This window comes from Canis lupus, chromosome 10, assembly GCF_003254725.2.
Source record: "Canis lupus dingo isolate Sandy chromosome 10, ASM325472v2, whole genome shotgun sequence".
In the NCBI taxonomy this organism is placed as follows: Eukaryota; Metazoa; Chordata; class Mammalia; order Carnivora; family Canidae; genus Canis; species Canis lupus.
Genome location: NC_064252.1, coordinates 29,192,632 through 29,210,111, shown reverse-complemented (window position 1 = coordinate 29,210,111; position 17,480 = coordinate 29,192,632). Strand labels below are relative to the sequence as shown.

General features: G+C 39.1%; 1 protein-coding gene across 1 annotated transcript in view; it reads right to left on the bottom strand.

Moving 5' to 3' along the window:
- The window catches only part of RBFOX2 (RNA binding fox-1 homolog 2), a 273,967-nt gene that overhangs the window by 45,666 nt on the left and 210,821 nt on the right, over nucleotides 1-17,480 (bottom strand). Inside the window, 1 exon segment of the mRNA XM_025461198.3 lies at nucleotides 15,508-15,732. Within this exon segment, the coding sequence (XP_025316983.1) occupies nucleotides 15,508-15,732 (225 nt within the window).

The window sequence follows — 17,480 nt, the reverse complement described above, 5'->3', positions numbered from 1 at the left end:
TTAACCACTGAGCCATGTAGGTGTCCCTATAGATCTACTCTTTAAACAACTCAGCTGCCCCAGTGAGGTCTGGCTATCTGTCCCAACTGCAGAGGAGTCCAGGGCTCTTTACACTGAAGAGCAAATCAGATTTACAAGTCTCAAAGCCTCATTCTAGAAATGAGGACTAAAAATGTTTGATGAACTCAAACTTTTAAAATTCCTGTAACTATGAAATGAATTAGTTTTGACTTCTCTATGAAACAATTTAAATATTTTAACTATGGACTGTGAACAAATGTGCTGTTATGGTCTAAAAGAGAGTTCTGGGGATCCCTGGGTGGCGCAGCGGTTTGGCGCCTGCCTTTGGCCCAGGGCGCGATCCTGGAGACCCGGGATCGAATCCCACATCGGGCTCCCGGTGCATGGAGCCTGCTTCTCCCTCTGCCTGTGTCTCTGCCTCTCTCTCTCTCTCTCTGTGACTATCATAAATAAATAAAAATTAAAAAAAAATAAATAAAAGAGAGTTCTGGGCAATATGAGACAAAGTGTTACTTTCCAAGTCTCTCTCATAGCAACATTTAACATGTAATATGAGATAATAAGGAATCTCTTGATAAATTCAGAAATAATATTTTGATTTATGGATTATCCATTTTCTTCAATACTTCTTTTTCCTTTTGTTTCCTGAGATGACTTCATTTCTTATTTTCACCTCTGTGAGGCTGAATGGGAAGAAGAAATTTAATTCAGCATAGTAAATTTTGTGAGAATTTGATTCATGTCTGAAAATGTCTACTAAATGAACCCATTTTAATGATAGTTTGGGTATATAATTCTAGGTTGAAAAAAATTCCTTTAGAATGTTTTCCACCATTCTCTCTGGTTTGGAGACTGTCCAATGTGTCCAGTGTTCTAAAATTTCCTAGCAATATGCCTTAATGTGGGTTTATTTTAATCTATTTTGCTGGTAATTCTACAGTCTCTTTTAAGTTGGAAATTAATGTCCTTCAGTCCTGGGAAGCTTTCTTGAATTATTTTGTTGATGATTCCCACCCTACACATTTGGTCTCTCTCTCCGGAATTTGTATTAGACATTGGATGTTTTGGACTGGTCTCTAATTTTCTAAACTCTTTCTTTTATCTTCTCTCTGGATTTTGACTTGATTTTCTGGAAAAATGGGTGTTTAATTCCTTATCTGAAAACTCTGGGGCCAATGTATATCAGAATTCAGAATTTTTAGGATTTTAGGAAGGTAATAATGGGTGTAAAACCCATGATGTAACTCCATCAGACTTGAGACAGTGATATTTCTTTATATGCATTCATATAAATGTGACAAAGATATATATAGGTTTTGAGTTTTGCTGCCAACTTATGAAAAATCATCTGATGTTCAGAACATTTTTGGATTTTAGAATTGTGGATAAGAGACCGTAGACATTGGGGCACCTGGGTGGCTCAGTGGGTTGCAGAGTTGAGCATCTGCCTTCAGCTCAGGTCATGGCCCTATGTGGGGCTCCCTGGGACCTGCTTCTCCCTCTGCCCCTCCCCTTCACCACTCGTGCTTTCTCTCTCAAATAAATACATAAAATCTTTTAAAAAAAGAGAGAGGCTGCAGACCTCTACCTCTTCAATCTCATCCTTCAGCCTTCCCACAAAGTTTTTTCATTTTGTTGCCATATTTTTAATTTCAAGGTTCATTTTTCTTCTCTGAATCCAGCAGTCTTTTAAAAAGACTGAATCCACCCCTTTTAAAAAATTTCATTCCTGGGGTTCAGTGGTTGAGCATCTGCCTTTGGCTCAGGTCGAGATCCCGGGGTCCTGGAATCAAGACCAGTTACCAGGCTCCTTGCTCGGTGGGGAGCCTGCTTCTCACTCTGTCTCTGCCTCTCTGTGTCTCCCAATGAATAAGTGAAAACAAACAAACAAACAAAAACTTCATTCTTGTTTATTAGATGTAATCTCTTTAAGGCTATGGATTATCATTTTTGGTAGTTTTTTCGAAGAAAAAGTTTCCTTTTATTCCCAATTTCTTTTTGTTCTCTATCTTGTATGTTGTAGGTTTCCCTCAGGAATCTAACTATCCTTGGCTGTCTGCTTACAATGAAGAATTAAGTGGGGTAGCTAAGAAACTGGTAGTTCTGAATGGGTGGGTTGGAGGGCATGAGGACTTTGCCTTATTCCAGTTCAGTGAGGTAAGCAGTTTGTTGGAGAGACCCCTAACATGTCCATCTTCCAAGTCTTTCCTCTTGAGTCAGTCAGCCAGGCTCTCCAGAGAATTTTCCCATCTTCTACCTGGGGCTGTCAGTTTCTGAAACTTCTAAAATTTTTGTAGTGTAAATAGAATTATTTCTCAGATTTCTCTCACAACTGGCTTAGAAGTTTGTGTAGGTCTGCTAAGCTTGTCACTAATTGGGACATCTGCTTTCCAGCTTCCAAAATTACTAATTCTCCTGTTCTTATTGGTTTATAGCCCTAAAAACATACAAACACAAAAACCACTTACTGCATTTTTAGAGGAAGCAAAAATAGATGGGTGTATTCAAAAGTAATCTGGAACTAATTCATGTTTGATAAAATCTTCAAATACAATATGTACACATGTAACAGCTCATGTGTGTTTTGAGCTAACAGGTATAAAATATTTTGGCAAATATTGCTTGCTTTCAAAATAACCTTTGTATCTCAAGAATGAGAGCCTTCAATACTTCCCTCAGCCAATGCACACATAAAAGGCTGCGGTGGAATAAGCAGAGACCTCGAAGATGAGACATGGTTATCACCTAACAGCAAGTCTATTAATACAAAGTTTTTTCCTTTCTCTGTTCTTCAGAAGGTGGAATTACTACTCCAGATATAAGCTGAAGATGATTAAAATATTTTGGAATAAGGAGACATGACAACTAACTGCAACGTGGAATCCTGAATTGGATTTAGAACAGAAAAAAGGGACATTAGTGGAAAAACTGGTAAAATTTGAATAAGGTCTATATTTTGCCTTACTAGTATTGTACCAACACTTCCTACTGCCTGGCTTTTGAAAACTGTACCATATCTATGTAAAGTATTGACATAAGGGGAAGTTAAGTGAAGGAGATACAGAAATTTTTTGTACTATTTTTGCCACTTTCCTGTAAGTCTAAGTTTATTTCAAAATAAAACATTAAAAAAAAAAGAGGGAAAGGTATTTTGGGATGTTAGATTCTAAACCCTAAAGAATATTAAAACACAAAGAATGTTGGCTAGTTGGCTTAATGACTATACAAAAGCAGAGCTACAGACAATTACTTGTATTTGTATAGAGTATGTGGATTGGACCACTTATAAAAGTCAGATATGGGCTGAAAAGTCTATTCACTTCAAACTACTGGCACAGTAAAGGAAAAAAAAAACCAATCTGATATCACTATTATCTATTCCCAAATTAGGAACAGTTTAATTTATAAATCTCTCTTACTTACAGAGGTAAGCCACATAAGTGTCATATCCTGCAGCATTTCCCCTGAAGATCTCATCATTTTAAGAACAAAAGTATGATTCCTAGTTGGTTTCAATTTCTTTTGGATGGGGTGGGATCGGTCTTCAGTTAAGTTTTAAGAGGATCCTCCTTGGGGCAGCCCCGGCCCAGCGGTTTAGCGCCGCCTTCAGCCTTGGGGGTGATCCTGGAGACCCAGATCGAGTCCTACGTCAGGCTCCCTGCATGGAGCCTGCTTCTCCCTCTGCCTGTGTCTCTGCCTCTCTCTCTATGTCTGTCATGAATAAATGAATAAAATCTTAAAAAAAAAAAAAAAGGCTCCTCCTCATAGGATGAATCAGTTATTTTAACAATGTTACAAAGTCAGTCACATATGGTATAAGGGACATGGTTCTGAAAACTGCAAAATTCAAGACTAAATTTATCAAAAGATAGTAGATATTTCTATTAATGGCTAAAAGTAGAGCTGTCTTGTCAATCACCATATAATTCAGACAGCTTTGAAATTAGGCAATTATTAAGGTTTCACTTGGGGGAATATTCACATTGGTTCTGTCAAAGGAACTAGATTGTGTCCAAGAGGACATCATTCATGCCAATAGGCCCCAGTTCAGCAAACCAAAGCTGAACTATATTTCTTTGCTGGGCTCTCCCAGAAAAGCAAGGGGCCAGGTCAACCAATCAGAACTTGTTTGCTTAGCACAAGGTCCCTGACCCTGCTCCAAGACTTCCCTCTGCTCCATGTAAGGAAATTAACCTTGCTTTAACCAATAACCAATCAGCAAATGTTCAGTATAAATTCCTTGTTCCTGCTCCCTTCTGCCTACAAAATCTCTTGCCTTGTACAGCTCTTCCCAGCTCCTTTCTATCTGCTTAGATTGGATGCAACCCAATTCATGAATCACTGAATACAGCCAATAAGACCTGTTTAATTTACTCAGTTGAATTTTGTTAACAGTTAAAAATTTACACAAAAGTGAAATTTCATGAACTTTTCTGAATTATACTATTTCAAATTTGAATTACTCAAAATTCATTACTCATAAAACTGTGATGTGTTTATTCCCAAGAAAATATAATGGGAAGATCACTCCCAAAATAGTTTTAAGCACATCTAAAGGATAGGTGTGTTTGTGCGCGCGCACTTAAAAATCACAGAGCAATTACCTTCCAATGGGTAGAACGTCAGTTCTACAGGATGTTAACTGACATTTTGTAGAAAAAGGATTTCGTGTTTAAATAAATTTGGGAAATACTGGACTAAACAAAGTCAACAGGTTTCCTGTGAATTCTGAAGAGAATTCACCCTTTTCCCCAAACGTATGTAATTCATTCATTTATTTTTGTAGAGCAGGCTATAAAATTCACTGATAAAGGGATGGGTCTTACGGCACTAGCTGCTGTGCAGGTGAGGGAAGAAAATGGCAAAAGAGAAGTGAGAACTGGACGGCCCTTTTGTTTGTTCTGTTTTATAAATCAAGGTTGCCTATGATACCTTCTTTGAAATAATTAAAAAATAACAGTATTGTAGCTAATGTTTACTGACATTTTACTATGTGCCAGGCATTATCCTAAGTACTTGCTATTCATTTTCCTATGTAATCCAAAAACAACCCTATCAGCTAGGAACTATTATCACCATTTTTACAGATGAGGAAAATGAGCATTAGAGTTATAATTTTCAGATGGTTACACAATTAGCAAAAGGAAGGAGCTGGGAGCTAAACCCAACTCAATCTGATTTCTATGGCTCAAGCTCCCTAGCCACAGTCACAATATTATATAACAAAACATTTCTTCTAAAACAACTTTAAAAAACAAATGTCAGTTTTCTCTGAATATTTTAGAAAGCGGGTTGGGATACTTTTCATTGTCATTTTACATTGCCTTGAAAAAAGGGAGGGGAACTACAGCCTATGTTGACCCACCAACTAGGTTTGTTAGCATTTGAAGCATTTTTATAAATGTTTATAATGGAGTACATGATGGATTAAAACTTAGCGGAATTAGATCATGTGAATTCCTTCTTAAAGGGTAAATGCCCTAAACATGATCAAATAATTTTCTAAGAAGTGAAATCTTGGCCCATATGCTTATTTATTGAAAATCGGGGTATTTCACATTGCTGAAAGAACACACTAGAAGGAACACTTGTGATATACTGAATATTATTTTATCTAATGACACTACTAGACAATTTTTTGGGCATGGAAAATTGAATTTACATCTCTGTGGAACAATTCACTAGTCAAGAAAAATTACTTTTAGATTTAGACATTTAAAAAAATGCTTATACATTTCTTTTGTGTATTTGAATACTGCTATGATAACCCAAATTCTGAGGCTCTAGCCCTGTTTGGGCATTTAAATGTAAATGAACATTTTTTTCCCCAACTAATAATTCAATTTTTTCACAAAATGTCTAGTTCCATTTTCTCAGTAGGTCAAAGTGCTACAAAAAGGCATTACAAAAGGCATCCTTTGCATATGTAATATCATCATAAACTGATATCACACTGAAACAAAAACCATAGCAAGTCACTTATTTTTTAAGAGTAAGAAATAGAAAAATTATATATAATGTAAAACTGTGAAACACATACAGAAGATCACCCCAATTAAAAACTTTATCCTTGGGATCCCTGGGTGGCGCAGCAGTTTGGCGCCTGCCTTTGGCCCGGAGTGCGATCCTGGAGACCCGGGATCGAATCCCACGTCAGGCTCCCTGCATGGAGCCTGCTTCTCCCTCTGCCTGTCTCTGCCTCTCTGTCTCTCTCTGTGTGACTATCATGAATAAATAAATAAATAAAATCTTAAAAAAAAAACCACTTTATCCTTAACTGTATGCTTTCTTTAACATTTTAACGTACATTTTAGAATGAAAGAAATCTGTTTATATGTTCCAGGTGGAGTTCTTAGGTTTAAAGACAAAGAATCAATGGAAGCTAAGAAGACCATCTCTGTGGATGTCTTTTATTTTTCATTATTTGCATGGGGAATCAGAAAAAAAGCACCTGGCTGAAAACAGATTTCCTGAGTTCCGGCTCTATTACTAGCTAGCTGTAACATTCCGGGCTCAAGTTACTTAAAACTGTTGACCTCTGTTGTAAAAGGAAGGCATAAGGTGATTTCTAAAATCCATTTTAGCTTTAAAACTCCGTGATTCTAATCAGTTTACTGATTTCAAAAAGTAGTACAAAATATTTTTGAAAACTGCACAACTCTTTAGACAGGTTAAGAAAAACCATATCCCTAAATTAATCACTAGTGCTTCTTTATCCTGGTCCTAACAGGGACAGAGCAGGAAGGAGCAGCAGAGCACAAAATTACCATTTCTAGCACTGCTTAGATGTAGTTGCTTTTGGCAGGGAAGGGGGGTGGTGGGGGCAGGTAAGTAAAAGCAAATAAAAGTAAATAAATGAATGAAGACACGCAAGGGAGAAGCAGCAATAATGAGGCTAACAATATTAACAATATGCTGAAAGGTGTCTTGAGTGTCATGAACCCAAAGGCAATTTTCTCTGTTTAAAAAATATCCATGCCTGGGGTGCCTAGGTGGCTCAGTTGGTTGAGCATCCAACTCTTGATTTTGATTCAGGTCTTCGGATCAAGCCCCTATCAGGCTCCATGCTCAGCAGGGAATCTGCTTCTCTCTCTCCTCTTTCTACCCCTCCCCCCTCCCCCCACTCAGGCCCACTAGTGTGCTTACACTCTCTCTTATCAATCAATTAATCAATCACTTAATCTTAAAAAAAAAATTCCATGCCTGGCTCTGAGTGTGGTTTTCTGCAGCAACTCTCACACTTTCAGACCCGCCTATAGTTTGCTCACAGATCTAACAAGTGTGGTTTATGCAGGCTCAACATTGTTTCCCCTTTATTACTCTGAAGGGAAAATGAGGGACTCTCTTTGAAGAATGGATAGTCAGATGAAAAAATTCCTCTGTGTCTCAGGCCTTCTTAATTCTGGCTTAGAAATAGATATACTAATGATGTCCACACTCCAGGCTGAGGGTAATATGGCCCCACAACACACCATGTGAAAGGTTGGACCCGCCATGTTTTAGAAATCCTCACTTGGGCAAATAGACCCATGATACAGGCTGTCACTTCTTGGCTATGTTTTAGTGGGATATCAATCCACAAGGCTCTTGCAAGTAAGGGAGTCAGTGGGTAATTTCATGGAGGCTGGTTAGACTGATCTTCTGATAGAGAAGGGAGAGAAAAGCTGGCTTTAACTCCAGAGAAAGGGTGCACAACAAAGTGAAAAAACTGAGGATGGTGGAGAGCATGGAGTCCTAGTTATCTTTAATTCAGAGGTGTGCCTGAAGGCAACCGCTGGGGAGGTCTACAGCTGATCAAGACAGTAAAGGCAGGCCTCTTCAGCTATGCCTTCCAATTTCTGCTTTAGAGTCATCAACAATTCTGTTCAAATACTTCAAAAGATGTTACTAACATTTCCTATTAAAACCAAGCACAGAAGATAAACCACCTTTACAAGCTTTTTTCACTCAAAAAACACTTATTAAACATCATTATATGCCAATGGGAGTAATAAGAGGACAAGTGGTACTCCTGCCCTCAGGGAAAGTAGAATCTACTAGATAGGTAGAATATGTATATAAAACACAAACCTTATCTGAAGATTACTCACCAAAGCTTGTCTACTTCAAATACTTCAGTCACTTACACCTGCCAGGGTTCAGAGGAGTATCTACACATACAGCAACTGAGGTCCTTTCTTCTCTGCAGGCAGGCGCAGGGGTAATCAGGCCTCTATGAGGGGGGTGGAGAACCCTGACTGCTAATGCACAGTATGGGACAAACTGACTCTTAGAACAGGCTCTTGTCTTAAGGGTACAAGAAGCTTCTAGCTCAACTTGAAAATCAATTTCTGAAATACATTTTAGAAATAAAATTCCAGATTTCATTGCTTATTTATCATTTTTGTAGAAGTTCCTTTTTTTTTGGTTCTCTCACACAAGATGGGACTATTCAACATAAAATCTCCATTACAGTATAACTGGCTCACAGCAATAAAAAAAACACAAATCAAGGACATCAAGAGACAACTGATTTTAAAAGATAGTTTTAAAAAAGCAATTAAAGGGACTTCTGGTAGCTCAGTTGGTTAAGTGTCCAACTAGCTCTTGGTTTTGGCCCAGGTTGTTGGCTGAAAGACATGAGATCGTGCCTGAGTTGGGGTCTGTGCTCAGTCAGTGGGGAGTCTGCTTGAGATTCTCTTCTCTCTCCCTCTGTCTCTCCCAAGCTGTACGCGCACTCTCTTTCTAAATAAAATCTTTTTTTTAAAAAAAAGCAATTAAAGGACTATTCAAACCAGTAATCTCCAAAACATTTCTAATTTCCTTTCAATACAATCTTGTCAGGTAGACACTGTTGGCTTCATGTGACAGATGAGGAATCTGAAGTTTGAGAGGTGAAATGATTTATTCAAGATACAGTTCTTGCACTGAAGAGGACACAGTCTTTGGCTCTGCTCTCCTTATTTTACTCATTTAATCAGCTGTCAAATTCTATGGATTCTACACCTTGGCAATTTCTCTTCCATTCATCCCTCCTCTACATAACCACTGCAGCCCCCTAGTTCGGAACCTCCTAAGATTCTTTCCTAACTGGTTTCCCTGCCTCTCCCCTCAGCTGCTATATGTCACAGATTGGTCTGGAAGCACAGTTCTGTTCAATTCCATTTCCTTGCTCAAAAACCTTCAATAAAGTCATTTCTCAACTAGGCATTCAAATGCTCTTCCCAATTTGTACTGGAGCGATTTTTCTCACATCATATTTCCTTATGTATCCACCAAACACCCCAAGCTTCAGCCTAACAGAAACACATGCTTTTATTCACACACTTTGATATTGCCCATCTCTCTAATTCTGCTTTGAGAAAGGACTTTCTCAATTCTTCCCATCATGTTCCAATTCCAAACCACTTAATACCAGGACGAGTTCGATGCCACCTGCGCTTAGAAGCCTCAGCTTCTCCCTCCTCAGACCTTCCATGGTATACCTTGTCTCCTTTAAACACTCCTGACCGCCAGAGAAATTGTTACTGAGTAACTATTAAGTGCCAGGCACTGTAATAAGTCGGAGAATGCAAAGATGAACTAGAACTTTTTCTTTAAAAGCTTACAGTTTAATTAGAAGACAAAAGTGAACAAAACACATCTCCTAAGTTCCATAAAAAGTGGTCAGCTCAGGAGTCTACCTGAGCCTAAATGAAGGATAAGCTTGGCTTTATCTAGAATATTGAGCAAGGCGTACCAGCAAAGCCAACACGGGGCTGAATGGGAAAAGATGCACTGGTGCCTGTTATCAGGACCACTGCTTATACATACACTATCTCCTGTTGTTGGGCTGGAGTTGGGGAGTCCACGTGGCAAAATGGAGAGAATGGACTCTGAATTCCCCGACTGTAAAACCCTCATATACACAAAAGACTAGTTTATGAGGTATCATTTCTTTATAAATAACAATGCTTCCGATCAACCTTCTGAATTTAATTGGCCACAGGAATTACCGGATCCATTTTAAGAACATATTAGTAGATAGTAAAAGTTTAACAAAATAATCTATAATATTGTCAAATCTAAGTTCTTTGATGTACTGTTCTACTGCTCAGTCTGTCTCTCGTCCTCCAGAACACCCACACATTCACAACTTCCAAAAGCAAATGGCTTAAGAGCAGTGAATTCACACTCCCATTTAAAGTACACTTAAACATGTAAGAAGCATCTCCAACCAGAGCCTCCTAATAATTTCCCATTTTGTGGTTAGCAACTTCCTAAAATTACAGAACGTGTGCCATCTCGGTTGGTAGACATAGCTCAAAGGATTTTCCATTTTTCTCCTCAGCACCAATAAATCCCAATCCATACACATGGTTTCCTAATTTTATTTTAGTATTTTTTTAGGAACTCAAATTGGTCAATATAATGCAAAATTATGTAGTGAATAGTTTCTTTTCTTTTTTTTTTTTTAAGATTTTATTTATTTATTAATGAGAGACACACAGAGGCAGAGACACAGGCAGAGGGAGAAGCAGGCCCCACGCAGGGAACCCGACGCGGGACTCGATCCCGGGTCTCCAGGATCACACCCTGGGCCGAAGGTGGCGCCAAACCGCTGAGCCACCAGGGCTGCCCTGTAGTGAATAGTTTCTAATAGGGATGAAGAATATAAGTCTTCACCATATATATTTATGTTAAGGAAGAGAACTTGCCCTTCACACTACCATTAAAAACCTAGAATTTGGGCATCTGAAATAATGGAAGATGGTGGCAGGAAGAGAAAACAAGCAGAAAGAGAAATGGGCCATGGGGAAGAGAGGTATGGTGAGGAACTGTACAGTAAGCGCTACATCAAGAGTCAGGGAGGGCACTGCTGGCTCTAACAGTGTGAATGGGCCTGTAACCCCTTTCCCCAAAACAAGACCACAGTAAGAAAGCCGGACAAAAACTGCCTGACAGTCATTTCACGTTCTGGAAATCAATCAACATAAGAAATTTCTTGAAAAATTGCTAGAGCTTAAGGTAAGACCAGCAAGAGGCCACATACATTGCCAGTAGCTGCTCCAACCCACCACCTCATCCCTGCCCAACATCCCTTCCCTCAGTTCTGTGGGAGAGAACTTAGTTTTTACCAGGACAGGGTCAGGGCCATGAAAACTAGTAGCTGTGCTACCAGAAGGGGTAAACTCAATTTGGAGCACTGGGGCAGTGGTGGAGTGAAGGAGTAGAAAACTCACAGTCCTGTTGACCAAAAGTGGCAAATCTGGTAGGCCCTAATGGGAAATATAGTTCTTCTTTCTTGATCTTGTGGGTCTGACTGAGGTGAGTGGTGGAGCAGCCAGCAACATGAAGGGGAGATCCTGGAAATGAGAGAGTCACGGAGGAGCTAGCTATGCTCTCCTCACATCTGTGGCTGACTATGAAAATACAAGCATGAGGAAGGGAGACATGAGAGAGCCCAACAGAGAGATAAAGCCAAGTGGACCTGAGACCCGGCTAAACTCTGAACTTACTTCCAAACCCACAAACACAAGAGGGTGGGAAGCTTTACAAGCTTGAGGTGCTTTTTAAACACAACTTCCGCCCAAATCACTGGCTGACCACGGAGCTAGTGTGACACAGGGATAACACCTAGCCAGGCTAAAGAGTAAAAAGGAGAGGGAAAATCGCTAAGATTTTGTATAGAAACAGCAGTGGCTGCACACCACATTCCACAGTTTAAGCTCAAGCAAATTACTTAAAACATACAAACACACACCAACACTGCTCAAAAAAACAAACAAAAAACCACTTCAGAGTTGCTGAAATGTATTACAAAAATGTCCAGTTTATTAAAAAGTTACAAGACCTGTAAAGAAACAGGAGAGTGTGACCCAGACTCAAGAAAACAAACAGTAACTAGAAATAGACTCGAGTGGGCCTGGATGTTGGATTCAGCAGGTGACGTCAAAATAGCAATTACACATGTATTCAGAGAACTGAAAGAAATATGATGACAAGGAATCTCAATAGAGAAACATAAATCACAAATGGGAATTCTAGAGTTGGAAAGTACAATGGCTGAAATAAATTCACTAGATGGGCTCAACAGCTGATGCAATGTGGCAGAACAAGAGTGAGTGAACTGAAAGAGATGTTAACAGAAATTCTCCAATTTAGTGAACAGAAGAAAAAATATAAGATTCTTTAAAGTAAAAATTACAATACTGTATTGTTGCATTTCTAATATACATTTGTCTCTATCAATACTTGTCTTATCTATTTTCTGCTATTAATATAATCACTTCAGGTCTCTCATGATTACTGTTTTGTATGACATCTTTTTCCTTCATTTTATCTCAAACTCTTTGAATCCAAGGTGTGTCTCTGGTAAAAAAACATACAACTGGATCTTGCATGAATATACAGATGGCAATAACAGTACAAAGGATGGTGAGGAATGAATATATATTAGACCAAAGCTACAGTATTTTACCAGAGTAAGACACACATACACATGTGTGCCCCTGCAAGTAAGCAGCAAATGTGTGCATCAGTTATAAGTTGAAGATGTAATCTTCAACAAGTCTCAGTTTTAAAAAATTGAACCATATAAAGCATGTTCTCTTTCCACAATGGGATTAAATTATAAATCAAGAAAAGCTGAGAAATCCTCAAACATTTGGAAATTAAGAAACACACTTCTATGTAACCCAGGGTCAAAGAAAAATCATAAGGAAAAATTAAAAAATATCTTGAATGAAAACAAAAATAAAATATATCACATTTTATAGGAAACTTAAGGGGAAATGTATAGCTTTAAACACATACCAGGAAGAAAAAAAATCTAAAATCAATGGTCTAAGGCTGCAACTCAAGAGGCTAAAAAAAAAAAAATTAAGACGAAATCAAACTCAAACCTAGTCAAAGCTAGAAGAAGGAAGGAAATAATAAAGATCAGAATGGCAATCAATGAAATACATAACAGAAAAACAACACACTAAAAAAAAAAAAAAATCAATGAAATCAAAAGCTGGTTTTCCGGAAAGATGTACAAAATTAATAAACCTTAGCTAGACTGACCAAGAGAAAAAAAGAGAAGGCACAATTAGCAAAATCAAGAATAAAAGAGGGGTTATCACTACAGATCCTATAGAAATTAAAAAGGATTATATGAAATTATAAATAACTTTATACCAACAAAATAGACGATTCAGATGAAAAAGAAAATTCCTAGAAATTACCAAGATTGATTTGATGTGAAATAGAACATAGAAATAAACACAGAAAAAGGACAAATAAAAATAAAACTAGAAAAATTAGCTAGTAAAGAAATAGCTTTAGTAATTAATATACTTGATAGAACCTCAGATTTACATTTTATTCCTTCTTTCCACAGTTGTTCTGGTAAGTCTATGAGTTTATAATCCTTTGAAGGTGATTTAGAAATGCAGCCAAGATAGCAGCCGATATATTCATGATTCTGGAACAAACACTATGGAATCCTCATCTGTTACCCATCATGCTTACACCTTCTTAATAAATGGTCTGTAGCCCATTACTCATGAAGTATAAAATTATGTGCTTCTATATATAACTGATCAATATTGAAAAGATAACGTGTTTTCAAGGAAAGAATGGATTTCTTTGTGGTCTAATATCTAATAAAAGAAAATGGAAAGTATTTGAAGGTTAAATCCATCCTTATGCAACACAAGCTTCTACTATAAGGCTCTTTATTGGGAAGTAAATCATATCAAGTGTTTTAAAGGCTGGATAAGCTCTCCTGATAATCTGAAACAGGAAGAGCAAAAAGAAATCTAAAAACCAGACACAGATCTTTCTATCAAGAGCACAGAACATTTTTATCTTTGGAGACAGACCTTGCAATCGCACAGACAATATGACTTCCTGTGTGTTGATACATATGTGATATATACCTACTGGTTGATTTTTGACATTTCTTTTTTTTAAGATTATATTTATTTGAGAGAGAAAGAGAGAGGGAACACAAGCAGGGGGAGAGGCAGAGGGAGAAGTAGGCTCTCCATTGAGCAGGGAGCCTGACGACGGGCTCGATCTCAGGACCCTGAGATCATGACTTGAGCCAAAGGCAGATGCTTAACCGACTGAGCCACCCAGGCGCCCCAACATTTCTTTTATTTTAGCAAGTTAGTAGTAAGAGACAAAGTCAAAGAGGTAGGCTGGGGCCAGGGATTAGTAAACGAAGTACAGGGTTTGGATTTTATTGTAAATATGTAAGGGAATCATTAGAGTTAAGCAGGAAGTACCATTATTTGAGAAGACAGAACACTAGGTCGGCTGTTGTGTGGGGAAGGGATAGTCAGGCAGGCAGCAGTTACACGAAAAATAAGCCATGAGGTCTGGACCAAGGTGGAGATGACGACAATGATAATGTACATGAATTCAACTCTTTTAAATCTCCTAGTGGCCAGCAGAGGCAGGCACTGCTGTCGTTCTTTGCCAGGTGCAGGTATGTATTTGCTGTCACCGAGCAAGCCAATGCAGGAAAGAGGTTAAATATAGTCATGCCACTAAGCAGGGCCCTACTCAAACCCAAGAAATCTGGCAGGATAGCTGAGCTGTTAAGCATGTACACCATCCAGTCAGAGTACCAAGATAAAGAGAAGAGCCGAAGGGAAAGAATGAATTCGAGTTACAGTTACTGGATTCGCAAAGGCACTGGGTGTGGAGATGAAGGAAATGGAGAAGACTCCTAGGTTTTGCGTGAGTAGCAAGGTGAATTTAGTAGTAGAATTATACCGACAGAGGAAGGGGGTTCCTAAGGACCCAGGCCTGGAGTGCTGTAACATCTAAATACTGAACAGAAGGGAGCTTAGGTGGCTCAGTATGCCTTCAGCTTGGGTCATGATCCCAGGGCCCTGGTATTGAGCCCCATATCAGGCTCTGTGCTCAGTGGGGAGTCTGCTTGTGATCCTCCATCTCCCTCTGCCTCTCCTGCTGCTCCTGCAAGCTCTCTCTCCCAAATAAATAAATTTTTAAAATAAATTTAAAAATTAAAAAAAAAAAAAAACTGAACACAGAGATAGGAATCAGCAAAGGGAACTAAGAGAGAACTTTCAGTGTGCAGGAGGGCAACAGGGAGTATCCTAAGAGCAAGAGACTGAGCAGGTCTGGGGGAAGGGAGAGGCAATGTACGGGATGCTGCTGAGAGACTGTGTACTGTGGCAGCACAGGAGGGCACCCCTCCTAATAAGGAGGTGTGGCCAAACGAAGCTTCCTGGTGAAACTGACCCAAGTGTACCCTTGTCCCTGGCGCCTCACCTTGTGTTGTCTGGCCGGTCTCTAGACCCTAAGCTCCCGGGCAATGACTGTGAGCTCAGTTTCTAAGTCCTTACCTTCTAATTACAATGCAAGGGGTAGAAATGAAATTACATAAATGCTATGCAGTGTCATGTAGATGCTAAATTAATTCAAAGGGTTTTCTGGTCTGATGATTCAGCTGAAGATTTGAGTATGATGACAAGCACTCTTCCATTCCCCACCTCAGAGTTCACATACCGTGAGAGATCCGTTTTGTGTGCTGGGTGAGTTGCTACTCTGCTCCCCGTGGGCTTGCGTACTTCCGTAGAGTGTCAGGTTATGCTCACTGGTCTGGCCGGCATAGTCCTGAGTGTGTGGCACTCCATATTCTGTGGGAATTCCATTCTGTGGAGGTGGTGGAAACGGGATGGTAGTAAAAGGCTGAACCATTGCGTCAGGAGTTGTTGTTGGCTCCTGGTTACCCTAAAACAAATAACAGAAGAGAAAATAAGGAGAAAAAGTGATTTTAAGTTCTCATTACATGACTATTTTTAAGGTGAGGATACAAAATTCTCTGAATATTCTGTCTCTGGTCAGGTAAAATGGGAGACTTACTGCCTCACGACTGGGGAAAACATTGCCGTATACAGAGATGTACACATGTAGATACGCAAATACACCCAACTTTGGTTAATTTGTGGTTCTTAAACAGGTCTGTGACCATATTAAAGTTGATTAGTTATCAAAGAGTCAAAAATTTTCCTTTAAACCAAGTTTTTTTTTTTTTAATTTTTATTTATTTATGATAGTCACACAGAGAGAGAGAGAGGCAGAGACACAGGCAGAGGGAGAAGCAGGCTCCATGCACCAGGAGCCCGACGTGGGATTCGATCCCGGGTCTCCAGGATCGCGCCCTGGGCCAAAGGCAGGCGCCAAACTGCTGCGCCACCCAGGGATCCCAAAACAGTAAACCAAGTTTTTTTTTTTTTTTTTTTTTTTTTAAGATTTTATTTATTTATTCATGAGAGACACAGAGAAAGAGAGAGGTGGAGACACAGGCAGAGGGAGCAGGCTCAATGCAGGGAGCCCTACGTGGGACTCGATCCCGGGTCTCCAGGTCACACCCTGGGCTGAAGGCTTAAACCAAGTTTTTTTAAAAAATGCCAAAAAACTTCTCTAACAAGAACAGCTGTAAGAGTTGAAATTAGTTTGGGCCTTTAGTATTTTCTTCAGGACACTCCCTATCCCTTCACAGAGATTCTTTTTTTTTTTTTTTTTTTTTAAGATTTTATTTATTTATTCATGAAAGACACACTGCGAGAGAGAGAGGCAGAGACACAGGCAGAGGGAGAAGCAGGCTCCATGCAGGGAGCCTGACGTGGGACTCGATCCCGGGTCTCCAGGATCACACCCTGGGCTGCAGGCAGCACTAAACTGCTGTGCCACCAGGGCTGCCCCCTTCACAGAGATTCTTAGTGGAAACAAGGTAATTTCATTAATCTCTAATTCATTGGCAATAGGCAGGGTGGCATTATACATTAAGTTCTCAAAACAAGATAACATAGCTCTTTTGATTTGAAGAGCACAGAGTTCAGAAGAAAGTATATTACTAAAAAAATAAATATCTATCTTGAAATTTAAACATCAAGTCTCGGCCACTAGGTTAATAGTGAAAACAAATAGGTTCCTTAAATTATGAGAGAGAGGAAAAAAAAAATCCCCAAGTAAAAAAATTTAAAAGAGTTCACCTCTCCATGTGATCACCATTCCCAGAACCTTATCTGGAATTCAGTGTGATAACTGAAATATTAATAAAGAGAATGCAGGAACCACAGGAAATTATTAGAAGGAGCTAATGTGGCTCCAGAGTCCCTTCTCTCACTTCTGTCCTCCGTTTAGATACAACAGAATTTGAATCTTATATAACAGATTTTGCAAAGCACCCTCTCTTCTGGCCTCCGACTTTATTCCATAAAAAGGAAAGCCATTATTTTATGGAAGATACCCAAGTCTGCAAAGTCTTGGGCTACTGTCCTTCTGTAAGTAGTTGGCAGAGATGGACAAATGCTTTAAAATGTCAGCATTTTTTTAGGCATTCCCCTACTCCCATATTTAAGACATCTTATCATTAGGCAGACAAAGAAAATCTGAGTTTTTGTCACTTGGTTTCCTCCTACTCATGGGCATCACTTCCATCAAACAAGGGAACAATTATTCCTCTCTCCATCACA